Source organism: Neltuma alba, unplaced genomic scaffold (assembly GCF_004799145.2).
Source record: "Neltuma alba isolate B1F8T4 unplaced genomic scaffold, ASM479914v2 tig00011679_pilon, whole genome shotgun sequence".
Taxonomy (NCBI): domain Eukaryota; kingdom Viridiplantae; phylum Streptophyta; class Magnoliopsida; order Fabales; family Fabaceae; genus Neltuma; species Neltuma alba.
In genome coordinates, this window is record NW_021636318.1 from 67,913 (window position 1) to 95,110 (window position 27,198).

General features: G+C 36.6%; 4 protein-coding genes across 7 annotated transcripts; 2 read left to right on the top strand and 2 right to left on the bottom strand.

Moving 5' to 3' along the window:
• Nucleotides 1-882: 882 nt before the first annotated feature.
• On the top strand, nucleotides 883-3,857 carry LOC114716546 (uncharacterized). 4 transcript variants are annotated; one of them, XM_028901556.1, is made up of 6 exons: nucleotides 883-1,338; nucleotides 1,444-1,716; nucleotides 2,739-2,935; nucleotides 3,066-3,171; nucleotides 3,261-3,380; nucleotides 3,550-3,857. In XM_028901556.1, exons 1-6 carry the CDS (start codon nucleotides 1,147-1,149, stop codon nucleotides 3,685-3,687), a joined length of 1,026 nt encoding a protein of 341 aa, XP_028757389.1. In that variant the 5' UTR covers nucleotides 883-1,146; the 3' UTR covers nucleotides 3,688-3,857. The 4 variants fall into 4 exon arrangements, with proteins under 4 accessions (XP_028757389.1, XP_028757391.1, XP_028757390.1 ...); XM_028901558.1 differs by having other exon boundaries at nucleotides 2,781-2,935; XM_028901557.1 differs by having other exon boundaries at nucleotides 1,444-1,707.
• A 1,477-nt stretch (nucleotides 3,858-5,334) lies between these two features.
• LOC114716549 (blue copper protein-like) lies at nucleotides 5,335-6,235 on the top strand. Its single transcript, XM_028901561.1, has 2 exons — nucleotides 5,335-5,509; nucleotides 5,595-6,235. Exons 1-2 carry the CDS (start codon nucleotides 5,344-5,346, stop codon nucleotides 5,999-6,001), a joined length of 573 nt encoding a protein of 190 aa, XP_028757394.1. The 5' UTR covers nucleotides 5,335-5,343; the 3' UTR covers nucleotides 6,002-6,235.
• A 1,756-nt stretch (nucleotides 6,236-7,991) lies between these two features.
• LOC114716525 (proline-rich receptor-like protein kinase PERK9) lies at nucleotides 7,992-10,596 on the bottom strand. The gene is made up of 2 exons (XM_028901522.1): nucleotides 10,509-10,596; nucleotides 7,992-8,428 (listed from the first exon to the last, which is right to left on the bottom strand). The coding sequence occupies exons 1-2, from the start codon at nucleotides 10,594-10,596 to the stop codon at nucleotides 7,992-7,994; spliced, it is 525 nt and encodes a 174-aa protein (XP_028757355.1).
• Nucleotides 10,325-23,527, bottom strand: LOC114716542 (isoamylase 3, chloroplastic). The gene is made up of 24 exons (XM_028901551.1): nucleotides 23,036-23,527; nucleotides 22,535-22,598; nucleotides 22,384-22,452; nucleotides 21,661-21,818; nucleotides 21,308-21,401; nucleotides 20,013-20,249; nucleotides 19,394-19,498; nucleotides 18,921-19,025; nucleotides 18,415-18,549; nucleotides 18,239-18,325; nucleotides 17,823-17,874; nucleotides 17,120-17,183; nucleotides 16,488-16,587; nucleotides 16,061-16,161; nucleotides 15,136-15,187; nucleotides 14,875-14,937; nucleotides 13,940-14,029; nucleotides 13,790-13,862; nucleotides 12,970-13,049; nucleotides 12,521-12,625; nucleotides 12,342-12,440; nucleotides 12,184-12,245; nucleotides 11,496-11,604; nucleotides 10,325-10,899 (listed from the first exon to the last, which is right to left on the bottom strand). Exons 1-24 carry the CDS (start codon nucleotides 23,167-23,169, stop codon nucleotides 10,786-10,788), a joined length of 2,352 nt encoding a protein of 783 aa, XP_028757384.1. The 5' UTR covers nucleotides 23,170-23,527; the 3' UTR covers nucleotides 10,325-10,785.
• Between the last annotated feature and the right edge of the window lie 3,671 nt (nucleotides 23,528-27,198).

The following is a 27,198-nucleotide window of genomic DNA, read 5'->3' on the forward strand; positions in this document are numbered from 1 at the left end:
CATTTTGTTTATAATCTACCAATAAAGTTTTACAATTAGAACCGGATGTAATATAAAATAAGAAGGGAACATTTATCCCACATGCATTTTCGTAATTACGTCATTATTTTCCCCTTATGTTTGGTAAGTACCTCGAGATTAGTGCTTTTGAATTTATAACGCGCTAGTTCGAAAATGTTTACTGGCTTACAAGTCATGGATGCCGGCTTTCTTGTGATTTGACTTTCACAGCCATGGCAGCGTTATATCGGTCCGGGTCTATTAGTTCATTTTTCTGTAATCTGGCATCTGACTCATCCTTGTTATGGAAATTACTGTGACCAGCGCCGTCTTGGGTAAATTAAACAAGCAAATGCGGTGATTGGTGAGGGGGAAAGCGACAAGAGCAAGTTATCTGGATTAAAAATATACGGTTTGGTTTGCAAGCAATAACAGACACCATATTATATCAGTATTCTACAATTTTTCAAGAGCTGAAAAGTGTTCTGGCCAAAAAAAAAAAAAGAGCTGAAAAGTGAAAACCAGTGAAAAGATTCGATGGCACCCAAAAAAAAAACAGTGAAAAGATGAGAGATTTGCTTTAAATTTACAAATATTAAAAAAGATTAAATTCCAGGATGGGCTTGTTTATTGATTAAAGGCCTCGTGCCTTTTGGGCCTGACCCGCCCTTCCCTCGTTTTGGGCCCAGGATCTGCTCCTAAAATTCGCCACCATTTTTGGTCTGAAAATTCGAAAACTCAACATAACGCGAGAAACAATTAAAAAAGGGTTTTGGCTTGAAAAATAAAAACTGATATGTTTCCATGTCAGCTCATTATGGCCTCCGCTACTCGGCATTTTAAATTAAATCCCATTCCAACGGTTAGCCCCTCCAATTTGAATCCCCCTGACCCTGAGCGAGGGAGACAAGCAGGTCTCTCGAGTCTTGTGTCTTCATACTTACAATTAAAGCCTTTCTTTCTCTATTGATTTTGATTTCCAGAAAGTAGCTTTGCCTCCAAATTTTAGAATTCTCAATCTTGTAATCTGAATCACACATTCGATTTCACTCTGAACCTGGCCCTGAAAGTAATCGTGTCTTCATCACTTGTTAAAACCCTCGAAATTCCTCAGACTGTTCAAGCGCTTCTGTTTTGAACATCCGCATGGATCTTCCTCGAGATATAGATCTTTATCTCAAAGAATCCATCGACGACTCCTTGGGTCTTCCGGTTTCGTTGCGGACTTTAGAGTCGAAGCTTCGAGCCTCCGAAGAGTCACAACGGCTCCTACGCCAGCAGCGCCTTTCTTTACTCTCCAAATTAAAGGAGAAAGATCAAATGATTGACCGCGTTAAGGTCTGCTTTTCCATTTTCCTCATCAATTTTTTTTTTGGTTTTCGTGATTATTGGTTCCCAAATCGATTGGTAGAATTTTTCTTTTTAAATTTTCTGTTCGATTAGTCTGAAGCGACAATGAACGCCCAAGCTCTGAAGAAGTTCGTTGAGGAGAATCAGAAATTGGCTTCCGAGTGTGCGACTCTGTTGAGTCAATGTCATAAATGGGATAGAGAATGCTCGCTTTATGATCGCGACAGGGAAGCGTTGATGGAATTTGGAAACGAAGCTGATGAACGGGCAAAGGAGGCAGAGTTCCGCGCACAACAGTTGGAAGAGGAGTTGGGAAAGTTATTGGAAGAATTGCAGTACTACAAGCATGAGTACAATGTGCGATCGGTACCATCAATTTCCTTTACCATTCCCCCATCATGTCCATCAAAATTTACGCCTTCCCTTTCAATTTACTAGCTAAGATCAACATCCTGTCAACTTGAAAAATATGTAATTTTCTAGGAAAGTCGTAACTGATAGAAATGGCTTTGGAACTTAATTCACCATTTTCTGTAATAGCTGGGTGCACTCTAAGTCTGCCTTTCAACTACATGTGCTTAATTTGCCGAAATTCAAGAAAGCATTAGACAGTGTTCTGTTCCCTAATGCTACAAGTCATATTAGAGGCCAGATGCCTAGAATTTTGGATGAGCACGTTCTTTTTTGGTTTTGTTTTAAAAAATATTTTTTTAGGGAAAGCAGCCATATGAGTATCCCAGACAATGAGTGTGAAAATGCCTTCTTGCAGACCTTTAATTCATTACCAGAACATATTTATACATGCATATAAATTTTAAGTTTTAACCATTCCTACAAGTAGAGATAAAGCACCTAAATTGACCCCTTTAATGGAGCTCCCTCCACACTAGATACGCGCCAAGCACATGAAACTATGATGAGCTATGGTAATATAATCACTATTTTAATCAATTTACTCGCAGTCTTTCCATTCTCTTCCTTTAACTGAGGCATAGAGGTGGGGGTTGCTTACATTTGTCTTGAAGCAGTGATATTGATATATGAGTGGAAGCTGCTGCATCTAGTGTTTTATAATAGTAATAGTATATTTTAGTTTTGATTTTCATTTATCGCATTCATCATTGAGATTTAATTCATTTTGTATTCTCACTTATCATAGCTATGATGCATTGTTTACCCTTTATACCAGAATCATATTATTGACTTTTGGCTTCGGTTAAATGATCCTTAATTATAGGGGTTCATCATAATGATGACGTCCAGTAATCAACTATCATTATTAGTAAACTTCCTATACAGGAGTATGCTAGTATTGTTTTCTTATAATTACAATTCTACGATCTTGAATTGGTAATCACTGTTGCAAGTGCCGGCTCCTCTGGTTGCAGATTTTGCCTGACAGATTTTTTTTTTTTTTTTTTGCCCTTAAGGATGGTGCATCTTCTAATAGCACAGAAGTGGAAGAGAATTTACTTGACGCCCTTTTGTCAGTGGTTACAAATAAAGATGGTGCTTCTGCATATACGTTCTTGGAGGCAAACAGCGGAAATGAAGCTTGCAAGAAGTTGTTAACAATGTGGAACTGGTGAGTAGTAGCCCTCGTATAATGTCATACGGCAAAAACAACAGCAGCGCATATGTATTAGGGCTAACAACTTTTTATCATTCCAGTCTTTGTTAATTGATATTTGTAAACTTATATTACATGGTGGTAGCCTAAAGCCATCAACGCGGAAAGTTTTGTCCCTTGTTGCTGAGGTGAAGTCACTCGAGAAAGATAAGGAGCATTTGAGGATTAACCTTGACAGAGCTGAGGAGGAGGTGAAGATTTATTGACTATGTTGTGAACATTTCCTGTTTTATCATTGTTTTAGTTTTGATTAACTTTTGAACAATTATGATACATGTAGGTCAAATTACTTTCCGATGAAAATAACATATTGAACAAGGAGAACAAAAGGCTACTGAAGCTAAAGGAAAGGAACCATCTTGGTTCTGGTGGGAAACATAGTAGCAGTGCATCTGCCACGGTGAGACAATTTATATTAAAGAAAATCATGCAAATATACATCCATGGCAAGCGTGGTTGCCAATGTTGCATTGCAACTGCAGTTTCATTTCTTTTTCTACGCCTTTGATATGAATATATGACTCTTTTTAGTAAGATTTATTGATTAATTTCTTTTTTGGATTTTGCAGTCAAACAAGAGAAAGTCTAGTCCCAAGACAAGCAGCCCAATTGAGAGAAAGATTGATTTTGAGGATATGGATACGGCAAGAACACCTTTGTCACCGTTACAAACTAACTCTCCTGACTCTAGAATGCATAAGAAGTGATGTTACTTGTGTATTATTGACAGGCCTTATTGTTTCTTCGGGCTAAAAAAAAAAATCTGATAATGTTTCCGATTACTGATGGAGTTCATAAACGCGTATTTCTTGTAAGAATGTCGTTGATCATTCTTCTACGAAATAGTAATATTCTTGACATTTGTATTTGAACAGTATATTCCCCTTGCAATGGTTACTTATGATCAATTCATGTACCATACATCTGTAGCAAGTAGTTTGAAAGGAAATTATATTCAGCATAGAATCTACAATGCTGTGACACCACACTATTAGCGAACATTCTCACGAAATATTATCGCAGAACTCATTTCTGATAAATGTTTTTGCTGATTGGTGTTCGATAATCCAGAGAATTTGTCTGAGGGAGGATAATTATTCGATTCAGGACATCGAGGATGAAAAAAAAGGTTCACACGAAATCATGATCTCACCATTACTTAAGCTCTCAAATTTCTTTTTGTTTTTTCTGGTCTGAAGCTCTCAAATTCCAACACTCGTGTTTTTCATATTATTACTGAAAAATGGTAAACAGTCCTTTTCTAACGTTAACTTTTTTTATGAGGTTGTTAATTATCGTTCTGTATTTGTCTAATAACCTTAAACACTGTAATATAAAATATTTTAAAATTTATAATTTTTTTAAAAGAAACTCAATATTGATAGAGCCCAGCCTAATAGCCGAACACTTGGCATGCAGTGGACCCTACATCCCAAAACAAATATAACTTTCTTTTTTTCCCCGTATTGAAATAGCAAGAGAAGCTTTTGGGTTCATGTCCAAAGAGCCTCTGGACAGATGACTTTGCAAGTCAGTGTTAGGTAGGCAGTTAAGATCAAGATTTCCCAGGGTCCCCATTCATCTCTCAAGTCCCTTCGTTATAAACATCACTCCAATTCTTCGCTTTGACTTGTTCATTCTTGCTTCCATCTCAAGCTTTTCCCATATTAATGTACCTGCAAAGTTTGCCTCGTTCTCGAACCTTTTTATTTTACACGGGATCCCCACCTTTAAAAGCATGATTACTTTTTACCTACTTCATTTGGGTATGAAGAATTAAAGATAACACAACTATGCAGATACATTCTTTATACACAGCGCAGAGTGTAGAAAGTTTTGGCGACTGAGGATGTGTAGACTCTAAGAAAACGCTCATTTTCTAAAGTTCCATCTTCCTTTTGCAGTTTATGCGAATAGGACAAGCGCGCACGCGCACATACAAACTATCCGAACATAACATCAAATATTTCGAATATAAGGAAGGTTGATTCCCATCAACCTAAGAAAAGTTGAGATATCAACGAAATTAATCTGGAGTTAACCTTTGTGTTGATTTTTCCTTAATTCGCAATCTATCACAACAGAGAACACGCAGGCAGATCATGTCAACGACAAAGTGACTGCAACAGAATAATTCCTCTCAACCACTATTTTATAATTAAAATTTGGAAAAGAGCAAGAGGCCCACTTTTTTCTCCACATTAGGTGTGAAGTGTAACTCAAGCTATCCTCATGCAAGATAAGACCAAGTGGACCAATCCCTAACAACTCCAACCCCTCCCTCCACAGTTATATAAGCAAAAGCAATCTGCCACACCGTCTCAAAGCGATAAAGCCTCTTCCGTTACCTTCTATCTCATACAATGGCACTCTCCGACGTCTGCATTCTGTGTGTATTAGTAGCGATCAACATGGCCCTGCCGGCGCTGGCCAAAGTCTACACCGTCGGAGACACCTCTGGTTGGGCGATCGGCGCTGATTATGGCACCTGGGCTAGCGGCAAAACCTTCCAAGTCGGTGATTCTCTTGGTAAGATGCTCTTAACCATTGTTTCGCTTGCGTGTGATAATCATGTTTAGAATTAAAACTCTGAAGGATGTAACGTACCTCGCAGTGTTTAACTATGGAGCGGGGCACACAGTGGACGAAGTTAAAGAGAGCGACTACAAATCCTGTACCACCGGGAATTCGCTTTCTACAGACAGCAGTGGAGCCACCACCATTCCCCTCAAGACCGCCGGCACCCACTACTTCATATGTGCTGTTCCCGGACATTGTAGTGGTGGCATGAAGCTATCTGTTGATGTTAAGGCCGGAAAAGCTTCTGCTCCCTCCGCAACGCCTTCCCCCGGGAAGGGCTCGTCTGTCAGTGATACCCCAACCACCACCACCCCATCTTCCTCCTCCACCACCACCCCATCCTCTACGACATATTCGTCTTCTTCGGCCGGGAGCATTTCGCCCGTTGTGGCTATTCTGAGTGTTTCTTGGGTTTCATACGGCGTGTTGCGCTTTCTGTGAGTCATGGCTACACATTCCCCTGCTCCGTATTGCCAGGACAGAGGCAGTGCTTTCATCGTCTTTTTTTAACTTGCTCCATTTGCTGGTTGCTCGGCCTATTTTACTTTATTTTTCATTTTTTATTAGTAGTATTTATCCTGATCTATGGTTCCATTTATTTTAATTATTTCTCTATTTTTCTCTCTCTCTTGTTATTGTGTGTGTCCTCTTGAGTAATTATTCCAAGATCCTTCACCTTGTCGGACGCTAACTGGCTAACGTTTCCGCTTCAGCAAAAAACAAAAAAAGATACAAAGATACAACAAGAAGTGAGAAAATTACAGACATAGCAAAGTTTGAGTCAGTGTATTTGAAGAAGGTGATTGAAGATACAACAAGCTGCTTCCCCCCCCCCCCCCAAAAAGAAAAAAAAAATGACTTGCACGGCAATTTGTTTTTTCACCCTTTTATGAGGTGTTTTGGGGCATGGGAATGGGAACACGTAATCTGCATTTTTACTTTTATGGGCCATATCCTTTTCTGCAATAACTAATTTCAGTCTATAAGCCCGTTCGAGTTGAATCGCAGTAGCAACAATTGAAGAACAGATCCCAAATTTAGGCCCAATTATGCTTAGGGCCTGAGCACTAAATCTTTTCATGTTTTTGGTACAAAAATCTTTTCATTTTAATAGTTAAAGTACGGAAGAGGCCAGCCGTATGAAAGAAACATACATGTTCTTACCCACCATCAGTGAATTCAGCTGGTAAAGGGGGTGAGACATATAACCAAGTTGGTATGTGTTTGATTCTTAGGGAGTACCACTTTGTTGTGGTTCCAGTCACGATACTTGGGGAAGCATCCTAGCTCCTAGGTGCCTAGATAAACGTCTGAGAGTAATTGATGGCTCGTCCTGCCTAACATTAGTATGACCTAGGAGGAAGGGAGATTTTGTCCTGCCTTTGAATCGTGGGTGAACCCAATCCCTTTCCAAAAATTTTATGTACCAAAAAAAAAAATATACGTGTTCTTTATTTATATAAAAGAAAGAAAAGAAAAGAAATATAAGGGGGGAGAAAATTACATACCTGCCGCCTTGTCTTTTATATAACTCTTGATCTTCACTTCCATTTTACCGTATTCTTGGTACTTAAATTAGCCTCAGGTGGCACACACATGCCTCTTCTCTTGGTGGGAAATATGTGCGTGACTTTGGAAGTATATTTTTAGTACTTGTTTTGAGTTTGGTAGATTTTTTATACTTAAAAATCTGTTACCGAAAAATAAAAAATTTGGACAATCCCCTTCCACGCACTTTTGCAAATGTAAAGCAAGGAAAACCGTTTCCGTTTTCACTTTAATAATCATTTTTCAAGTCACAGATTGTTGTCGTAAAAGTAATTATTTTTTGAAGCAACTATTTTTAATACTACCTCCGGTTTTTAATACAAGACATTGTTTAATTTTTATTTTGATCTTAAATACAAGATATCAATTTAATTTGTCTCTCATATTTATGTATTTTTTTCTAAATTAATCTTTCTAATAATGATAATTCTAGTCAATATACTTGATTAGTAAGGATATTTTAGGAAAGATAATATCTAAGATATTTTAGGAAAAATAACATCTATTTGTTACAAATAGCTAACTTAACTTTTCTCTTTAATATCCTCAAATTAGTTAACTAACTCTTATAATTAGGACCGGAGGCAGTATGATCACTTGATTAAGTTTGTGTTTTTATTTTGTTTTTTAATAATAAATTATCAATAATAATATCGAATCGAGATAAAAGAAATAAGAGTAAAGAATCGTCATTTTATTCAACAGAAACAATGAAATGAGAAAAAAATGATAATTCTTCGGGGTGCCAAAAACTTTCCTACAATGTCTAATCTTTCGTCCACCTATGACCGGATCAAGTTTCGAAGAAGGGTATCACTAACACTCGGGCTCAATGTGCTCACGCTACTTATTAATCCAAAGCCTAACCATGCTCCGATCCGATCTAAACGAGCAATGCCACAGCCAAAGCAGCAGCGGCTACTGATCCGCCGGCCGAAATTCTGTTGACGACGGCGCCGGAGGCAGGAGTCCCAGCAGCGGGAGCATCCGACGGCGCAACAACGGCTGTGGGCCCATCGGCGGCTGGAGATGGAGGAGTGGTGGAGGATGGGGAAGAGGCAGGTGAGGTAGTCCGAGGGGGTGCTGGAGACGCCATCTTGCGAGGAGGAGGAGCGGAATAAGAGGGGGAAGGAGGAGGAGGCGATGGAGGGGGAGAGGGAGGGGAAGGGGGAGGGGGAGTGGGGGTGGGAGAAGCCTTGGGAGGAGGGCGAGAGGCCTGGGGAGGAGGTGGAGAGGCCGGCGCAGGAGAGGATTTCGGCGGCGAAGCAGGGGTGGAGGTGAGGGCGAGGGTGAAGAGGCCGGGGAGGAAGAGGGAGATTGCTGGGAGGCAGCAAGAGGGGATAGTGCGAGTAGGGAGGTGAAGAGGAGGACGGAGGAGAGAGCCATGCAAGCCATTAAGAGTAGGAATTAAATTAATGAGGGGAGGGGGAAAAAAAAAAAAAAGGAGTTGGGATGAGAGAGTGAGGAGGGGGGCGTGATATTGGCACGGTATATATAGGAACCAGGAAGGTGGCGTCAATACGCCAGGGAACATTTTCTAGGCGGGTCCTAACCAGTCAAGTCAAGCGCTATGACCGGATCCTATCAGCGGACATAGAAATTCCCACAGTTTGTTATGAACTCTTTTCGGTCAATTTTGTAGTTCCGTCAAGTTCGGGACTTTCCCGTTGTAGAACAATTGCGTGGCCAGGACATTTGGTTTCCCTGCTTTACTATATTTGCTTCCAACAAACACGCAGAAGTTCCTGCATACTGGTAACCGTGTTCTTCTTTGCCAATATATACACCCAACATGCAGTACATTTATTATCCATATACTCATTCGCTATTAGTTTCAATAATCAACATGGTAATTTACTCATCTAAAACAGCAGCACCAAAGAGAAAAATTTAATTTTTAGTCTTACTTAATCCCATCATTAATTCTTTGGTTTATGGTTCCGGCATTGTTTATTTGTGCAGACTGAATGGAAGGCATGGGACAGAAAGTAACTTGATTGGATGAACAATAACAATTAGCATGAATCCTTTGATCAGATAAAAAATGATAAAACAGTTTAGCAGTTTTATCTACGTGCATTTTTTTATGAAACTAACTAAAAAACTGAGGAAGTTAACTCCTTGTTTAGTTCACACTATGGCGTGAAATTAACAATTTTTTTTGGTTAAATTTTTCAACCATACCTAATGACGTAAAGACTAAGGAGCACATTTCATGCTTGTCACAGTGATGACCATGAAGTGCTCATCACAATTTGGGCCATCCAGATTGATTTTAGATTGTTTAGGTTGAATTTAAATCTTTTATACATTTTAATTAACTTTTTGTTTTAATAGATACAAAATTTAAAATAAATATAATATCATCTTTGAAAAATAAATTTATCATTGAAAAAATTGTATATTAAAAATTTTAAATCTGAACCATCTATATTAAATTTTAGATAGTTTAAATTGCATTATAGTGATGAGCACATGGTGGTCATCACAACGATAAGCACTGAATGAAGACTTGAAGACTGAGGGACAATTCATTTACTTTTCATCCAACCCAAATATTTCTCTCTTCTGTCTTATCACACGGTATAAAAGGGAGGCGAATTTTTCAAGTTTAGGGGTTGCTGCTGTTACAAAGAATGACAACGAAGAAATCAGTGCAAAGAGCTCAAAAGGAGTGGAAAGTAGGTTTCGGCTTAATGAACTTAAGACCGTTTCTCAGATCCACCATGCGGTTATGGGTTCTTTCAAGACTATATCACTTTGTATTAACCGAGTTTTTTTTTTTTGGGATGCAACAGCCCTGATTTAAATACGAATTTCTTTAAAGGTGGTATAAGTGGTGTGAATCAATAAGAGTTAGTCTAATTAGTAAGAAGTCAATTCATAACCTATAAAGTCATAAATTCAAATCTCGTTGCTGATGTGAAAACCTTACTGGTGAGCAATTTATAAGTATCTCTATAGGAGCTCTCCAAATCTAGAGGCATACCTTAATTCTAGTAAATTTTCGAGATCCAACTCACTTAAACTTTTTCTATTCAAATATAAGTGGTGTGGGAAAAAGAAAACAAAAAAAGTTACTAAACAAGAGAACGCAAATTTTCAGGTGCTTAAATCCCGCCTCCCAAAATTCTGCATTCTTATTTTGGGAAGACACGTTGGATCCCTTTTCGTTTGTCTTCAAATTTCCAACACGCTGAGTCGTGAATCGCAAGTTTAATTGTAAATTATCAATTTGTTGCGACCCTCTAGTCGTCAATCATACAATAGAAAGTTCAAATGAGTTATTTTCCGTGATATTCTAAAAAACCCATAAATCCACATATACACACTGTTCTTCTGATTAATGAACTGGTACATCATATGTTGAACTTAGAGAACACACAAATCCAAAATAAACGCCATGACATGCTCACAGACTCCTCGATTTCTGCATCAACTACGTCCAAGTTATCCAGTCCTGTTGGACTCTTGAAATAATCCGACATTAATCCCCTTCAAAAGTGCGATGCTCATTCATTTTGCACACATATAGGTTTTCTTCTGCTTGGTATATATCTACAAGTGTCAAGCTACACTTCAGACGTTACTAAGTCAAGCTCAAACTTCGTTGAAGTGCGGGAATAACTAACTTAAAGCAGCTTTCCGGTATTCACGCGGTTGAAAAAATTGAGCAATCAAGACTTAGCTTCCAGAAGAATGGAGGAGTATGGAGCTACATTGTAGGTGCTTCCTAAGCCAGGGACACCATCGAGGATAAAGTCATCCGGAGATTCGAGACTAGTGTCCACCTGCATGGAGCAAGGCCGAATTCTAATTAAAACCACAGAAAACCGGAAAGTAAATTTTCTCACAAATGGCACTAATGATCATTGTTCAGGACTTGAATGATGGCGGTGCACAACAAGCAGTGCTGTATTCTTTTCCAAACTACAATGATCGCCATGGATTTTTAATCACTTTACGGGGTGAAAAAATGCAGCGCGCACGCGCATTCCTAAAGACGTTCCTTGGTTCAACTTGGTCACCTTTCATGTTTAAAACCAAACCAAAAGTTGACTTAGAATATATGCTTGTTCACTTTCTTTGAAAAGGCTAAACCAAATTAAACTATTATAAGTTACATAAAAGGTTTGATTTCTGGGTTTCATCAGACTGCCTTAACACAATCTTTGGGTTCTGCTCCCCTCTTATTCTCTCTATTCATCCTGTTCCATCAGTCCTCATTGAATTGATTGCAATCTCGCATTGCACTTTTTTCAGTCATCTTGCCAAACCTCAAAGGGCAGCCAGTGCCCAGGGGATGATAATTTTAATAACTGGGGTAGTGCTTCTGGGCGTTAGGTGAAATGAAGTTAAATTTGGATTCATGCCAAAAAGAACTAACCACTCGAAACCAGCTCCTCTTTGTTGGGGCAGGAGGCAACATGACTTTAACCAAAAAGTCATGAGCATTAAATGCCAGATACATGTCTCTGCCACCTTTGTCATGAAGCCTGCATCGCAGGTAAGTCATTGTAAGTGCTCCTGACTATGAAATCACAAAGTCAGAGGTAAACTCATTGAAGAAAAATGTTGATTTTTTCAGTGATAAGGCCAATCAAACACCTCGGTTAGTTGTTATTAGGATCTTGAGATCCACCAATAGTACAACTCTAGTTTTCTCATGAAAATTTCGTAGTGAAATCTAGAACCATTTGAAAAAGATTGCACATATGAGAGTGGGACAGAAACACTGAAGTCTACAAAATTATAGCGAATTGAACAATTATAATCTTGAAAACATATTGGTTTTACTGACTGTAGAAATAATTTATACGATCCCTGGCACCAACCTAAGCATCGTCTGCTGATAGAATGTTGTTCAAGAATGAAATCTTAATTATATGGCTCAAGAGTTCCATTAAATCCTGATGGGTTTATGGACAGAAAGCTATTATGCTGTCACAACAAGTTATGTTATAAACACATCTCTATGCTCAAATAGTGCAAATTATGCCCACAGAAACCTTTAGAAAATGCGATATGATATTTCAATTTCAATTCCCACTATACATATATAATAAGATTCTTACGTAAATGCAAGAAATCTGCTGTCAGGATTGTCCCAATTGTCTTCATGCCATGTTATATCATTCTGCATAAATAATGATTGCTCAATAAGAACAACTGGCACCAAGTATTTGCATCAACATTTGTGGTTACTTTACTAAAATGCAAAGCAAGAGATTACCTTGCCAAGAAAATTGTCATGACTGAATACATTATGCCCATGCCGGAATTTTATAATGTTTGAGAAAAACCTGAAGTGATCACTCTTCCGTGCTTTCAACTAATAAGCACACAGATCATGCCATTAAGAAATATCTCGGCAAAGCTGTGAAAACGAAAGTATACTTGTTATAACCTTACCTGACCCCAAAGGAAATGGTTAATGGCCGTATCATGCCCATAGCTATTGTTATTTCCATATCGAGTATGGCCGTACTCATCTCCCATTAGCATCATTGGTGTGCCCTGGTCATTTATCACAATACTGAAGTCACTGAACTAGTTGAACCAGCAGCAGAATGCAAACAAATGATATCATGAAGCAGCATCTTCTATATTCTTTTATAACACAACAACAACAAAGTATTATCCCATTAGGTGAGTCAGCTACGATATTCTTTTCTAATAAAAAAGAAAATAAAATGCCATATAGTAGAACAAAGTAAACTAAATATACACTGCTTTTTTAAAAGAAAAAAAGAGTAGTCAACTGGAGAAATTAAATTTAGTAGAAGTTCAGTAGAAGACCAAACAAATTCACGGTCTGACAAAATATTGAAAGCACGTAATAGTGCTTTTCAAATATGTACCTGGGATATCATTAACGCCAAATGGAAGTTTTTCATTTGCCGTGATCGTAAAGCCTTTATAGTAGCATTGTCAGTTTCCCCTGTCATATATATAGACATACAGATAATTCAAATAGTTGAGTTCAAAACTGACTCAATTATTTGACTGAAAACATTGCGAACCCTTGGAAAAAGTCACCTAGAAACTATATGCAAGTTGTCAACATCCTGAATTCTTTGATAAAAGGTTCAGGTTACAAGGTCCATATTGCCAAGCAGCCAGTCCTCCAAAAAAAGGAGGGACACGCATGTAGCCAACTTTTCAGATTCATCTCTTAGCTCCTTCTTAAATATTTCCCCAACCACGGAGGAAAAAGTATGTATTACTTGGACTAACAACAAATGCGCTCAGCAGTGTCTAGCAATGGCTCTAACATAGTTGCTTTCTAAATGTCATCAATGCTGCAATGAAAAACTCAAACTATATGCAAAGGTTCATTTTTATAGAATTTTTTGGGACAGGGTTATCATATCAAATCACTTTTGTATGAATTTTTTGTTAGGCAATTGATGATTCAAGTAGTATGAATAACATTATCAGACAATGTTTAGCGATGCTGACATATGAAACTTGTGAGTACATGGTACGAGGAGAGTGAATTTCTGTCTTAAGCAATAACTGTGCACTTTCCCCTGATATTCAGATCCTACAGCATCGAATATATTTACACATTGATAAGCGGTTTGGAAAAAAACATGAGGGTCTAAAAGTGCAATGGGTATTGCTAATCAAAGAATAAGATTACTCAGAACAGATAAAGCATTAAAATTTGGACCCTACCTTCAAAACCACAATTCCAGCTAAAATTATCATTGCTCCCATCATTTCCACCTTCCCCATTGGCTTCATTGTGCTATAAAACCAACAATCAAGTCAAGGAGATATTAAGTTCCAGTGACGAGTGACAAACTCGACAACAGAATTAAGTACCTTGAAATTGTATGAAACAAGATCATGCAAGGTGAACCCATCATGAGCAATAACAAAGTTAATACTATGATAAGGCTTGCGTTTGTTCACCTGTAAAATAAATGAATGAAAACAAACCAAACTGTTACCATATAACTAGTTGTCTAGTTTTCTCAAAAAGGAACTGCGAGAAAATTGGAAAGTGAACATCAGCTGTTACAAAGTTTAAATTCACGAATTCAATACATGAAATGCAGGGGGTAAAAGTTGATATTGTCTACCACTTCAATAAAAAGAAACTTAAGAGTATTTGAAAGTAATGAGGAAAAGAGTCAGAAAATAAAATAAGAACATATTTACATCATATTTGCCATGAACCAGAACAAAGATGACAACTGCATTGACAACTGAACTAATAAATTGGGTGAATGCCTACATCTAAGTAATAACAATTTTCTCAAAATCAACTACAAGCTTTCAGATGCTGGACCTAGGTGATTTTTGAGGGAATTATGATCACTAATAGCAAATAGAATTCACCAAAACAACTAATTATAAGCATTAACTTTGGCCAAATTAGTTTTGCAGGAAAAATTATCTGGTTTCGGCAATTAGGAAAGAGCCTTGTTGTGATGATACCACATAATAAGTTCCAGAAAAAGCTATCCTTGTATAGATTATCAAACATTTATGGTAGTGGATTTTTTGTGGTTTCTGGTTTACGACCGCTGTCATCCATTGAATGAATTGGCTTATTTTTCATTAAATTCTTCTTTCCGTTAAAAATCATACATTTGTGGTATATATTGTAAATTGAGAGTATTGTGAACTCTCTCTAGTATTCTAGCACAACGGATCAATATCATAAAAGTCCACACGAGTTCAAGAAAAAGAAGAAGCAAGGATTAAACCAATAGAAATATCATGCATAAAATGCACTAAATAGTGATGCTCACTCTGTAAAGATCAGAAGATCCAGCAACACGAGTTGCAAAGCTCCCCTTCATACCAGAGTCACCCTAGATTATATTTGGGTAAAAAGACGACAAATCAGGAATAAAAGATACAAGTAGTGTATTTTGCTCCTCTCAACAGGTCCAAAAGAAATAACAATATCCATTTGAGCAACCTGATGGATGAGATGGCAAGCTACTATTGCAAATAATACTGCTTAACCAACTAAAACAAAATAGCCAGGTTCCTTCCCTTACAATTACCTTGATAAATCTCCGTATATCATCACGATATTTTCCATTCCATTCAGCCCACCTTTATCAAAGACGAACATTAAACAACCGGGCGATCATTATATCCATATAAAAATTAATATACTTTTCCTCTTAAAAATTTCCAGAGAAGTCGTGAGATCCATCTCAGAAATTATTCTATTCAACTTATTGTTTCCATTGTAATAAAAACCTATAGATGCAATCTACGAAGTAGGCTTCGAGGTTTAATTATCAGCATTATTGCAGATCATCAGAAGTTGCAGTGATCAATCTCATTTTGAAAAGATCAAGTTCCACAAATGTATGTGTTTTAAGTGGTGTTTAAGAGTGGTTAAGGAGGTTAATTAGCTAGGAGATTAGTAAAGATAGAGAATATGTGAGTGTAACAAGTGTCTAACAAGTCAATAATACCCTTTGATGTTTGGTATCAGAGCCGCATGAACACCTTGGAGATCTTGAGCATAGGGTGGAGCTCCAAGTGGTGATGATCATAATCACAATTGTTTAGAGTAGAATACGCACGTCATTGATGAATTTAAGAAGTCTTTAATTCAAATCGAAGTTTTCAGCAGTACATGGCCGTGAGGTCGGGGATGCTAACCATAAGCAGTTCAGGAGGTGAGATTGGAGCATTGTCAAGGAAAACCAATTGACACATAGTAACACATTAATGGGTCTTACACTGACATATCTCCTATTTCTACTAGTCCCCTAGCCAACTAACCTCCTTAACTACTATTAAAACCCACATAACAATGTGTAACACAATTAATTCATTCAATGTTACAGTTCAAATTAGTGACTAGCTTCTACAGAAGTCTTTAAGTCCATAGGTGGATGCTTTTTTGAATTGTGCAGTAATATAATCATATTATATTAAATAAACATAAACAAGAGATTGAACAAGAAGTACCGGTCCCAATTTGGAAAACTTCCAACAAGATAGAGACCTCCGCAGTCCCAAGGTTCCGCAATAATTTTACATCTTGATAAAATTGCATCTTTGGCAATCGCCTGGACAAGTAATGATAAGATTGGTATGCTTAAGAAGCAGTTTAGCTCCTCAGATGTTTGACAACTCAAAAATGGTTAATTGCATTCCAAATTCCTATTTTCCTATAAGTTGCACTTGATTGTGTCCACATATGTGCCTTGATATTCAAATGATTGCAGAAAATAAATAAATAAATAATGGTGGCAAAATTTTTACACACGCAATTATTTTGCTGAGGGGAAGAGCAACTTAATCACTATCACTATATCTCAACACACAATGTTCAACAATGTTCCACCACAGCAAATTATTTGCAGCAAAACATGCTGTGCATATTAAATATTACCTTGATTAGTGGGGGAGCATTAAGTGGGGACCCATCAATTCCTCGACAAAGGACACTAGCAAGGTCAAATCGAAACCCATCTACGTGATATTCAGTCACCCTACAATAATATGAAATAATGTTAATCAGTAAGCACAATCATATTGATGTGAATAAGCTAGTCAACTCTAAAACCAAAAAATAACAATATATAAATCACAAAGTAGCATAGTGCTTGCATAGAATTTCGAGTTCCTCACGTTATACAAGGTTATTATGGAATTGTTTAGTAATTTATGCACCCTCACTGAAGATTACTTATTTCACATAACTAACAGCAGTTAAGCTATTGTGCTAGACTGTCAAACATGATTGGATCCCCAAAGACGATTATGAAAGTGGCCACATTGAAACATAGTCTACATTGTTGACTATGTAAACAACCATACAAAAAGAGGGTAAAACAGGTAATTTTAAGATTTATGAGTACCTAAACCTAAAAGTTTAGGAGGCCAGAATATCATAAATTCCAAGTTAACAAGTCTGTAATATAATAACAAGAAGAATCTGGAGTTACATGAATTCTATGAGATAAATAAAGATATGTAATTGGCAACCATATCCATAATTGATTCAATCCAAGTAGTTTGTACCAGTGTCTAAGGCTGTCAAGAATAAGTTCCATGACCACAGGATGGTTACAATTCAATGAATTTCCTGCGGATAAACAATTACTTCAAAGTTCAGAGGAGAGAACTTCACATATTGACATCAGTAAACTGAATCTTTGCTAGATCAAAAGAGATCTATTCTTAACAGTGCATAAAGAAGTCTGCAATTACATGTCCTATCATAGAACATATCACTTTACTAAATGGATTTGGCAAATTTGTTTCATAAAAATTACAAACAAGGCGGTTCGCAAGTTAGTCGTGAACTTCAAAGTATACTTTCATTGCAAATTTAGAATTCCATATCAATCCATACTTTTTATATCTATATGCCTGTTGTGTTAGTATAGGTTGAAGTAAGAACGTATTATTGACCCTATGAACATCAAAGAAAGAATTAGTCCTATTTGATTGGCATCATCATATCATGGTGCATTTTGCACTGGTGTCTAACAACGTAGCAGAGTCTATTTTACATTGTTGTTTTCTGTAAGGAACCATTTACAATAGTAGGTACTTCAGTCACACATCAGACCCACAGAACTCGACTATGAGACTTGTGTAGATGGACCTTGAGTTAATGGTTTGATGACTAAGAACTTCAAAATGGTGAAGTAGAATGGACATTAACTTGAACAAAACTGTAAAGATAACACCTTGAAGACTAAAACAAATGTTGAATTACCACAACCCGAGAAGTTCAGCAATTGTCCATCATTGTCCAGCATGTAATAAACCTGTAAATACCTTAGTTGATATGTCAAGAGAAAATAAGGATGGTTCAAATAAAGGAAGAGCGCATTTTTTTCAATGATCTATACCATGAGGACAATCATAGACTATTGAACTTATCTACAGGGCACCTTCGTGGAGGAGAAACTGACATGGAAACTAAAATATATATTGATTTCTAAGACAAACTGCTTTACAGTATATTCAGATATATCCAGACCATATAGTAAGAAACCAAAATGTAGATACCATACTCAGACAATCACACAAATTCGAGTCAAACATTCAGATATATCCAGACCATATAGTAAGAAACCAAAATGTAGATACCATACTCAGATAATCACAGAAATTCAAGTCAAATATCACCTTATTATCTATTCCGCGAAATGAAGTAGTGTACGGGTTTGCATCATCAGCCTCGTTAGTGTGATTATAGACAACATCCAGAATAACCTGTTTATAAATAAATTCCACTGTAATTTAAAAGCCAAAACATAAAGTGTGTTCCCATTCATAACTTGAGGTTTGAGTACTCATGCCACCTCTATGCCAGCACAATGTAAAGCTTTAACCATTTGCTTGAATTCCCAGGAAGCTTTAACTGGTCCTCCGCCAGCACTAGCATAGCGACTCATTGGAGCAAAGAAATTTATTGTTGAATAACCCCACGTATTGATCTTGGAAAAACAATATTGGAAAAACTAAATTTCAGTACATTAAGGACATTTAGTAAGTCTGTATTACAGATACTGACATCTTCAATTAGCAAAGCCAAATAACACAAATACACTAGAAATGTCGGCTTAACTTTCCATTTACTAATTGCTGCAGTGAAGAGACATAAATAACGGCATTAGAATTATTCATCCTTAAGATGATCAGTTTTAATTTCATAAACATATAATGCAAAATAATTGCCCCAATATCCAAATGAAATTGAATTGCACATAATGACACATACGGTATGAGAAAAACAAACATACAAAACAAGGATCTATTATACGACACCTCATAACACACAGTAGAACATACCACTTCTCCAACTTACCAAGTGATCTCTTGGGTTTGGACGCCTCTGAAATTCCAGCTCATCAAACTCAAATACAGGTAACAACTCCACAGCATTAATACCAAGCTCCAGAAGGTGTGGGATCTTTCGAGTAATAAAATATGTGAAAATAAGAAAACATAAGACTTGACTTCAATAAGAAAACATAATACCCCTCCTCTGCCATTAGTTATTTTAGTTGTATTTGATCAATTAGGATGTTTAGTATAAATATCAGATCAAGAACTAGTTAGAAATTTTCTTCTGAATATTTGTTTATGTGCTAGGAGTTTGTTCCTCTCCATACAAGTCATACATGTTCAATATACACTTATCTCTCTAACAGAAACTATATCCTCCCTTCCATGTTTCAGTCTAAGTTCTATTCAGTTGCTATCACAGGTACTAAAGAAAATTTCAGAGGCCACAGACCAGAATATGATATTGATTTCTTACAAAAGAATAATTATTACCTTTTCAATAACACCAAGATAGCTGCCACGAATGTCATGATCCAACTCACTAGACTCATCAATTGTAAATGCACGAACATTCATTTCATATATAACAAGATCTTTCTGCAAGAGCAGACAGCCAAACATATGAAATATCTAGTATCAGCCAAAGTACACAAATGAAAATCACTTGGCTCCATCTATAAATGCGTAGAGAAAGGTAAAATATGATAGAGATAGATGCATCTGCCGCCACATCCAAGAAATCCACTATTATGAAGCCTTAATCTTGTTGGGGGGGGGGATTTCATGATAATTATCATTTATGAGCTAACACATAATACAAGCATGAAGATAGGATGGCACACCAAATGCTGCAGCCCAAAACAAAAAGGAGAGAAAAGAGGAGAGTAGGACTGCTGATAGGTCCAAACTGCAGAAAAGGGAAGGCAGTGACGGAGTGGGGGAGTGATTGAGAGATTAGTTGAAAGGAAGTGTTCAAAGGAAGAAACTGATGACAGGAAGAGAACTTTGGCCGGGGAAATCTTAGCAGGGAGCAGGCCTCTCAAAAGCCAATAATTATCGTTGTGAAGTTTTCAGAGGGTATTAAAGAGGTTTCCTGTCACAGGAAAACTACCTCTGGAATATTTGGAAGCTGGTAGTTTTCACCCCAGTCAAAAGGCAAGCTGTCAAAATCATATGTGCCGAGAAACTTAGACAACTTCATGCTTGTATCCCCAAAATATCGCCCACCATCAATTAGCTTTGCATAAGGATCGATAAGCACAATGCTGCTGTCAAACCGATGCCCTTTCCCCCAGTCTTGAGGACCATCTATACAATAACCATAGAGAACATTACTCCGTGGAAGATCCTGTAAGTCAGAGTGGAAAAACATGTTAACATGGTACTGTCTTTTAGTGTATCATCTAAGCATCTCTGCATCACAAAATTTAAATAAAATAAAAGGGAAAAAGTGAAGAGAGACACGTACAGATTAAACACTCAGAAGCCAAGGAAAACACTTACAAGTTGTAACAGATAACAAAAACAATTTGAGCTATATTTGCACCTCATGACTTCATTGCTACTACATAAGCATATAATATTTACATAAATCAATTTCAAAATTGTTCCAACACAGATTAGTTTAATACTATAGCAGCATGGATGATTCTCATGAAAAACCAAAGATGCAAGCATCGAATATACTTAATTACATGAACTCCTATAAATATCTAACAAACACCTTTTAATAATCACAGAACCCACAAAAATTCCAAAATTTAAGATCAATTAGGTTGGCTGCCCCATGAACAAAAGCAAATTCACCAAGCGCCTAATGAGTGTATTGAAAAATGTTTTAATCTCTCAACAACTTATCTCCCCATTCATGAAAATTCTCATCCATACAGTTAATGTCTACAAGTGTCCAATAAAAATCAGACAGGGTCAACAAGTGCATCGTGTCAGTTATTGAAACTTTCGCCTGCATAGAAATATAGTACAACTGCATCAGACTTGAAAAGTCTACTTCCATTACAAGTAAAAAATTCCAATTAACAAAATGCATCACCATTGGTAATAAGAGCAACCAATCCACCATGAACATTCAAATAGCATGCTATGTGCTTCTGTTCATCAATTTAAATACTTTTACTGCAGAGCAACATACACTGAATAAATTTCATATTTGTCAGTTCAGGGAGACACATCAGATACAGATTTTTGCAATAGATATAAAAAATTTATGCAGATGCAAAAAAGAAAAAAAAGAGAGAGAGAACCTTTCTTACCACTTTCCGATTTGGAAGGCCATTACAATATTCACACAGATTTTGTACTTTTTAAGTTTAAGAACAAGTGAGAAGGGTGCAATTTCAACTAAAGAGCAGGGAGGCAGAATTTCAGGTGAACTAACAGCAGGGGTACCTCAATACATATGTGCCAAATGTCCCCTGTTTTGTTCAAATGGGGATCCAAAGCCAGCTTTGTCATGCCACCATCCAGTGTGCCACTATGTCCCCTGAAGAATTTGCACCAACAAAAGAAAAATAAGCAAAACTAAAGGAGACCAGAAAGGTTTAGATATGTATAAACCCAGAATATTGTCGTAAAGCAAAATCAGAACGTAAGTGTAAAGTTGTGCCTCACTAAAGTGCAGGCATTTTTTTTTTTTTGGGTCAAAAAGTGCGGGCAATGCTACAGTCAACAAAGCATCGCTTGCAAGATAAAGACCGTTCGTGTCCAAAAATTGAAAGATAAATAAAGACATGCAGATTCACCTCTCATTTTCAGGAAGGACTAAGCAAAGTGTCACAGAAGTAGCATGCTGAGAAAAAATGGAAAAATTTATCCCATTTTCAACTTCTGATACACCCAATGGAAATGCCTGGCCAGGAAAAATCTTCCATGATGGGGTGGTCACTTCAGAAACCTCTTCCTGCAATTGCAATAAGATATTATATGGACAACTCCCATTAAACACCTGAACTGAAGAACAATGAACCTAATTGGAAAAGATTTTCTAAAAAAAAAAGAACCCATAGGCGAGAATGTTGTGGCACAGTATTATTTTAAAGTTATAAATAATAGATACGCTACATATGATGTATTGGCTTTATATCCTTTCAGAAAATCTAGAAAATCAGACAAGGAAAAGCTCATGATATAAAACTTTACAAGTAGAGGCATCTCAAGTTGTTGTTTTTCCACCTTTATTTGTTTTTCCGTAACTTTGAAGGCCATATATGCATATTCGCCTACTCAGAAAAATCAGATTAAAATTCAAATTTAACAATTGGTTCCACCAGCCCGGTTTTATTGCTTTTATGTGGACGAGTAAATATACAAATTAAGCTGCATTAAGTAGTTCCTATAAAAATTTCTTTGCAGTAACTACTCCACTTGTTCTGCAATCATCTCTGTTGTAATAAAGATCACAGTTTCTGTCCCAAAACTTTAGAAATTCGTAAGTGCATTACCACACACAAAAATTGTATGGATACCTCAAGTACGCCTTCCTGAGCACGACGACCATGAACCTTAGTTGTACCAGCCTTGGCACTGTCCCTTGTCTAACGTAAGCCAAAACTTTAATCAAAATTTACAATAGTGTTAATAGGTCTCTCGAGTTCTTAGTGCATGGCGATGACATACCATACTAAGAATTCTATGCCCGATGTTTGATTTCCTTCCCGATGGTTGCTTGCTTAAGTTCAGCCTGGTAAGGTTAAGACAAGTTAAAATCTAATAAAGCAATGAAAACTTCTCTAATCTTGTAAATACGTCAAAGAAGAACACGGTCCTTGTCACCAGCAGAATTAGCGACAAAATCATCTAGATAACAAGAGTAACCACTTGCACTTGCCGACAATCAATCGGATTAGTAATTTTCATAAAACTCGTTAAAAGTCCAACTCTAGCAACGGGTGGGTATACATTACCAAACCTGAACCAACAGTTAACCAAGATTCCAGAGCTCCAGCATGTATTACTTTATTCGATCAGCATGCTTACATGCATCCCTCAGTTCCATGGATAAAAGAACCACATTTTACACTATGTTTTCCAGAAGTTGAATCACAATCCATCACATGCAGATCCACAAAAACAGGCATCAAATTACAGTAAAAATAAAGATAAATATTAATTAATTACCCCGCAGCATGCGCAGAAGAATTTCCTGCAAATGAACTTCTGCCCCCGCGGTCGCGACTGGAAGAAACTGAAGCAAGAGGCGTAAACTGAATAGCAGCTCTGGAACCGCAGAGTGATGGCTGGCAAAGCACCATTAGTACTTTCCGGGGAGCATAAAGAACCAGGTTCGTGTTTGTAAGCGAAACCTCAAGTACGAGAGGAAACAGAGAGCGCAAGTGAGTGGCAAGGGGGAGGAACCAGGTTCGTGCTTGTAGTTACTGGAAGGGGAAATGCGAATGGGGCCTATGATCACCCTGGCAACAAGACGTTGGCACAAATTTTCGACGCTTTTATGATTTCGGGAGAGGCTTCCGTGGCATCAAAATGGCAATTCACGTCTGCCACGTGATCCGATAGAGTGATTTGAGAGCAAGAGGAGAAGTTCGAGAGAGGCCGGTGCAAGCAACATGCCATTTACCGAGACTCACGTCGGGTGGAACACATTCAAGATAGCTCTGTTTGGCATATTATTAAAGGTTAAGATGCATCCAGCCTCCCGAACTATTTTTTCAGGTGCACTCAGTGTCTTAAAATAATTTTTGATACATCCAATGTCCCAAACTAATTAAAATGGTGTATCTATATCTCGGAATAACAGAAGAGTTAAGTTTGACCGTTAGTTGACTAAAAAATCTGACGTGGCGGACACATAGACGTCTGATGTGTATTATTTTGACGAGTTAAGGTGCGCCCAGCACCTTAAACTATTTTTCCAGATACGCCTAGTGTCCTAGAGTAATTTTTGGTGCATCCAGTGTCCCAAACTAATTAAAACGATGCGTCCACATCCCAGGCTAAAAGAAAAGTCTTGTAAGACCGTTACTTTGCTGATTCAACTGAAAATTGACCGAAAAATCCTACATGGCAGACACGCAAGCGTCTGATGTGTGTTATTTTGACTAAAGCTCCTGAGACGAGCCCGGTGGCGGGGGTGTTTTCTCGGAAGGCGATGACGATGTCGATAGAGTGACCAAGGGGAAGTTTACTGTGTTCTACGAGAAGGAAAGCAAATGTGAGTCAGATGAGGAGTCGACAGAGATGAAGATGGAAGTGTGCTGTGACAGCGGTTGTGGTTTCAAATCGGAGTGGTGGAAGAAATGGGATAAAATGTTAAAGATGAAGATGGGATTGAATGGGTGGTACATGTACTAGGATTTAAGAGGGTGGATCGGTGGTCTTTCTTTTTTTTAAGTTTAAAAACTAGCAGAAGATAAACGTTAGAAGAGGAGGAAATAAATTAAATTTTCAGTCAAAATAATACACATCAGATGCCTGCGTGTCCGCCCTGTAGGATTTTTTGGTCAACTTTTAGCTGAATCAATAAGGTAACGGTTAAACGAAACTTTTCTGTTAGCCTGCAATGTGGAAGTACCATTTTAATTAGTTTGGGACACTGGATGCACCAAAAATTATTTTATGACACTGGGTACACCTGGGAAAATAGTTTAGGGTGCTGGGCGCACCTTAACTTGTCAAAATAATACACATCAGACGCCTACGTGTCCGCCACGTCAGATTTTTCGATCAACTAACAATCAAACTTAACTTTTCTGTTAGTCCAGGATACGGATGCACCATTTTAATTAGTTTGGGACATTGGATGCACCGTTTTAATTAGTTTGGGACACTGAATGCACCAAAAATTATTTTAGGATATTGGATACACCTGAAAAAATAGTTCGGGGTGTTGAGTGCACCTTAACCCTATTATTAAATGGTTGAAGATTTTGCCAATAATCTATTGTCATCATGATCATGGTACAAAAAGTACCTCTAAATGAGAGGATTCAATTTGCACGGCAAGCGCGAGGAGCTAGTCTCTGTGCAAACGTGTTGGCTATTGTGGGACATGGTATCTTTACTCTTGTGTTAAGGACAACCGTTCAAATTCTTATGCTAGTATTAAAGAGCGAAAGTCGTAAAAATAGCGAAAGTAGTAAAAAATTGATTGAATATTTTTTAAAATTCTGGGGTCATATAACATTGTTATTCTTTTCATTTAATCGCGAGGTGGGATTTTCTTGCATGTAATCAGAACGCGATCGTCTGGTTGAAGGAAAAATGGAGTCCGTCCAAGGGGCAAGTGGATCCATGTCTCTGTCTTTTCCTGGAAATATCTAACTTGTCTCGCTGGATATCTCCGATAACTAGCGATCATGTTTTCTGGGGAATCAAAATCGAGAGATATACTTGGGATTGTGAAGCTGAAGAAACTGGATCTAACTTCCCACCTCTGCCAACTCACACTCTGCTCTTGAAATTTTAATCCAACGCTAATCGATTAACGTGCAAAACCAGCGAAAGCACCATGTAATGATCCGATCTCATGAACAAATCTTTTGCCTCTTTTTTGGTTGAGTGGTAGAAGTGTCCGTTTGGATTATGGTGTAAAAGAATTAATTGGGTTAATTGTGATTGGATAATCATGAATTTGTTATTAATATTGATTAAAAATGATGTTGGTAATATTTATTTGGATACTTTTTTTCACTAGTGACTTTGAAAAATTTGTTTGCATTATATTTTTATTTATTAAAATTACTTATAAATGTGTGATTGTTAAAAGGGGATTTTTTTTTAAAAGTTATTTGTATTTTCATAACCACATTTAATAGTTATTATTAAATATGATTTAATGGTAAATGATACGAATTATAATTTTCATTTAATAGTAAGGGTATAGTTTCTTTCACGTATGCATAGAGCATATTTCTTGTATAATGATGATCTTGCTAAGTCAGCATATAATTTGATAGGAATTTTTTATATCTTTGATTACCCTTCATTGAGTTAAAAATTGATAAAAGAAAAATAGAGTGACTCTCTCTTTTTGTAACTTATTTTGAAGTGGTAATGCAATATCCGGTTTCAATCTAAGAAAAAAAAATGATAGATAATATAATTCTCGTTGTGGAACCTCCATCAATATATATAAATTGCATATTGATTCTTAAAAGATAATTAACTAATTTAAGTAAATTAAAATAATTTGTTAAATTAATTATTTATAATAATTAGGTGTTATTTTTCCCAGAATACCTTTACTAATCATATATATTAGATAGAATTACTATATAATGAAATTTGTAATATAGATATTTACTATAAGGACTACTTTAAAAAGAAATGAATAATATAAAAAACAAAGTATATCAAAGTTGTATATTTAAGATCAAATAAAATATTAAACTAATTTTTAGATTAAATACCAGAAGTAACATATTGATAGTGCTACACGAAACTAAAATCATAGTTGATCAGGAGGGTTCACAACGTATCAGGCTGAGTATGATGTGTATATTTGGTTTTATGTTGGTTTTGGTGAAAATCAATGCATTTCCAAACAAGTTAGTCGCCCTCCATGCTGCAGCCAGCATCTACTCATTCAAGTAAAAAAAAAAATCAAAATGTATATATTGTCAAAAAAAAACAGACAAATATTTATCAAAAGTACAATTACGGTCACTTAAAATACCTCGTCGAGGCAAACATATGGGCTAATTAATTATACAAGCTAAGAAAATTGGTTAATTCTGTGTTAGACCGCTAGTTTCTTTAAAATGCAATCTTTTTTTAACTGTTAAGAAAAATAATAAATACCCAAAAAAGAAGAAGAGGAACCCACTAAAGAATTCCTACGCTTTGGGACATGATGGATTTATTTTTTGTTAAAAGATATTGGAATCAAAAGTGACGTTTTTTGAATTATAGATGATTAACAATGATTTACTAATTCTTACGTAATATTATTTCTGATTATTAATATAAGACTTAACTAACTAATTTATAAGAATTAAAAAATTAAATAAATTATTTTAAAATATTATATTTTTTCTGTTTTTGGAAACTAATTTATCTGCTTATAAACTGATATATAATTTAATAATATATATAAGTATTTTAGAAAAATCATATAATATATAATATATGATGTAATTAAGTAATTTTTTTAACTTTTTTAATTTATTTAAATTAACTAACTAAGTCTTATATTAAGAAATAAAAATGATAAAACGCATTTTTATAACTGAATGGGGACGTGAAAATTCATCAATTTGCAGAGATAGCAGGACCCTTTTTGTTCCCTTTTTTTTTTTTTTGCCAGCGTTTTTTATCCAATTACT

Excerpts from the sequence above, each read along its gene's own strand:
- LOC114716546 (XM_028901556.1), top strand. The coding sequence starts at position 1,147 with ATGGATCTTCCTCGAGATATAGATCTTTATCTCAAAGAATCCATCGAC. Across the intron at positions 1,717-2,738 it reads ATGAGTACAATGTGCGATCG|ATTTTGCCTGACAGATTTTT; the intron begins GTACCATCAATT and ends CTCTGGTTGCAG. Across the intron at positions 3,172-3,260 it reads TTGACAGAGCTGAGGAGGAG|GTCAAATTACTTTCCGATGA; the intron begins GTGAAGATTTAT and ends TGATACATGTAG.
- LOC114716549 (XM_028901561.1), top strand. The coding sequence starts at position 5,344 with ATGGCACTCTCCGACGTCTGCATTCTGTGTGTATTAGTAGCGATCAAC. Across the intron at positions 5,510-5,594 it reads CCAAGTCGGTGATTCTCTTG|TGTTTAACTATGGAGCGGGG; the intron begins GTAAGATGCTCT and ends CGTACCTCGCAG.
- LOC114716525 (XM_028901522.1), bottom strand. The coding sequence starts at position 10,596 with ATGTCGGATTATTTCAAGAGTCCAACAGGACTGGATAACTTGGACGTA. Across the intron at positions 8,429-10,508 it reads GTCTGTGAGCATGTCATGGC|CAATCTCCCTCTTCCTCCCC; the intron begins GTTTATTTTGGA and ends GCTGCCTCCCAG.
- LOC114716542 (XM_028901551.1), bottom strand. The coding sequence starts at position 23,169 with ATGGTGCTTTGCCAGCCATCACTCTGCGGTTCCAGAGCTGCTATTCAG. Across the intron at positions 16,588-17,119 it reads CTTGACAGCCTTAGACACTG|GGTGACTGAATATCACGTAG; the intron begins GTACAAACTACT and ends ATATTATTGTAG. Across the intron at positions 12,626-12,969 it reads TGGCGTTAATGATATCCCAG|GGCACACCAATGATGCTAAT; the intron begins GTACATATTTGA and ends ATAAATGACCAG.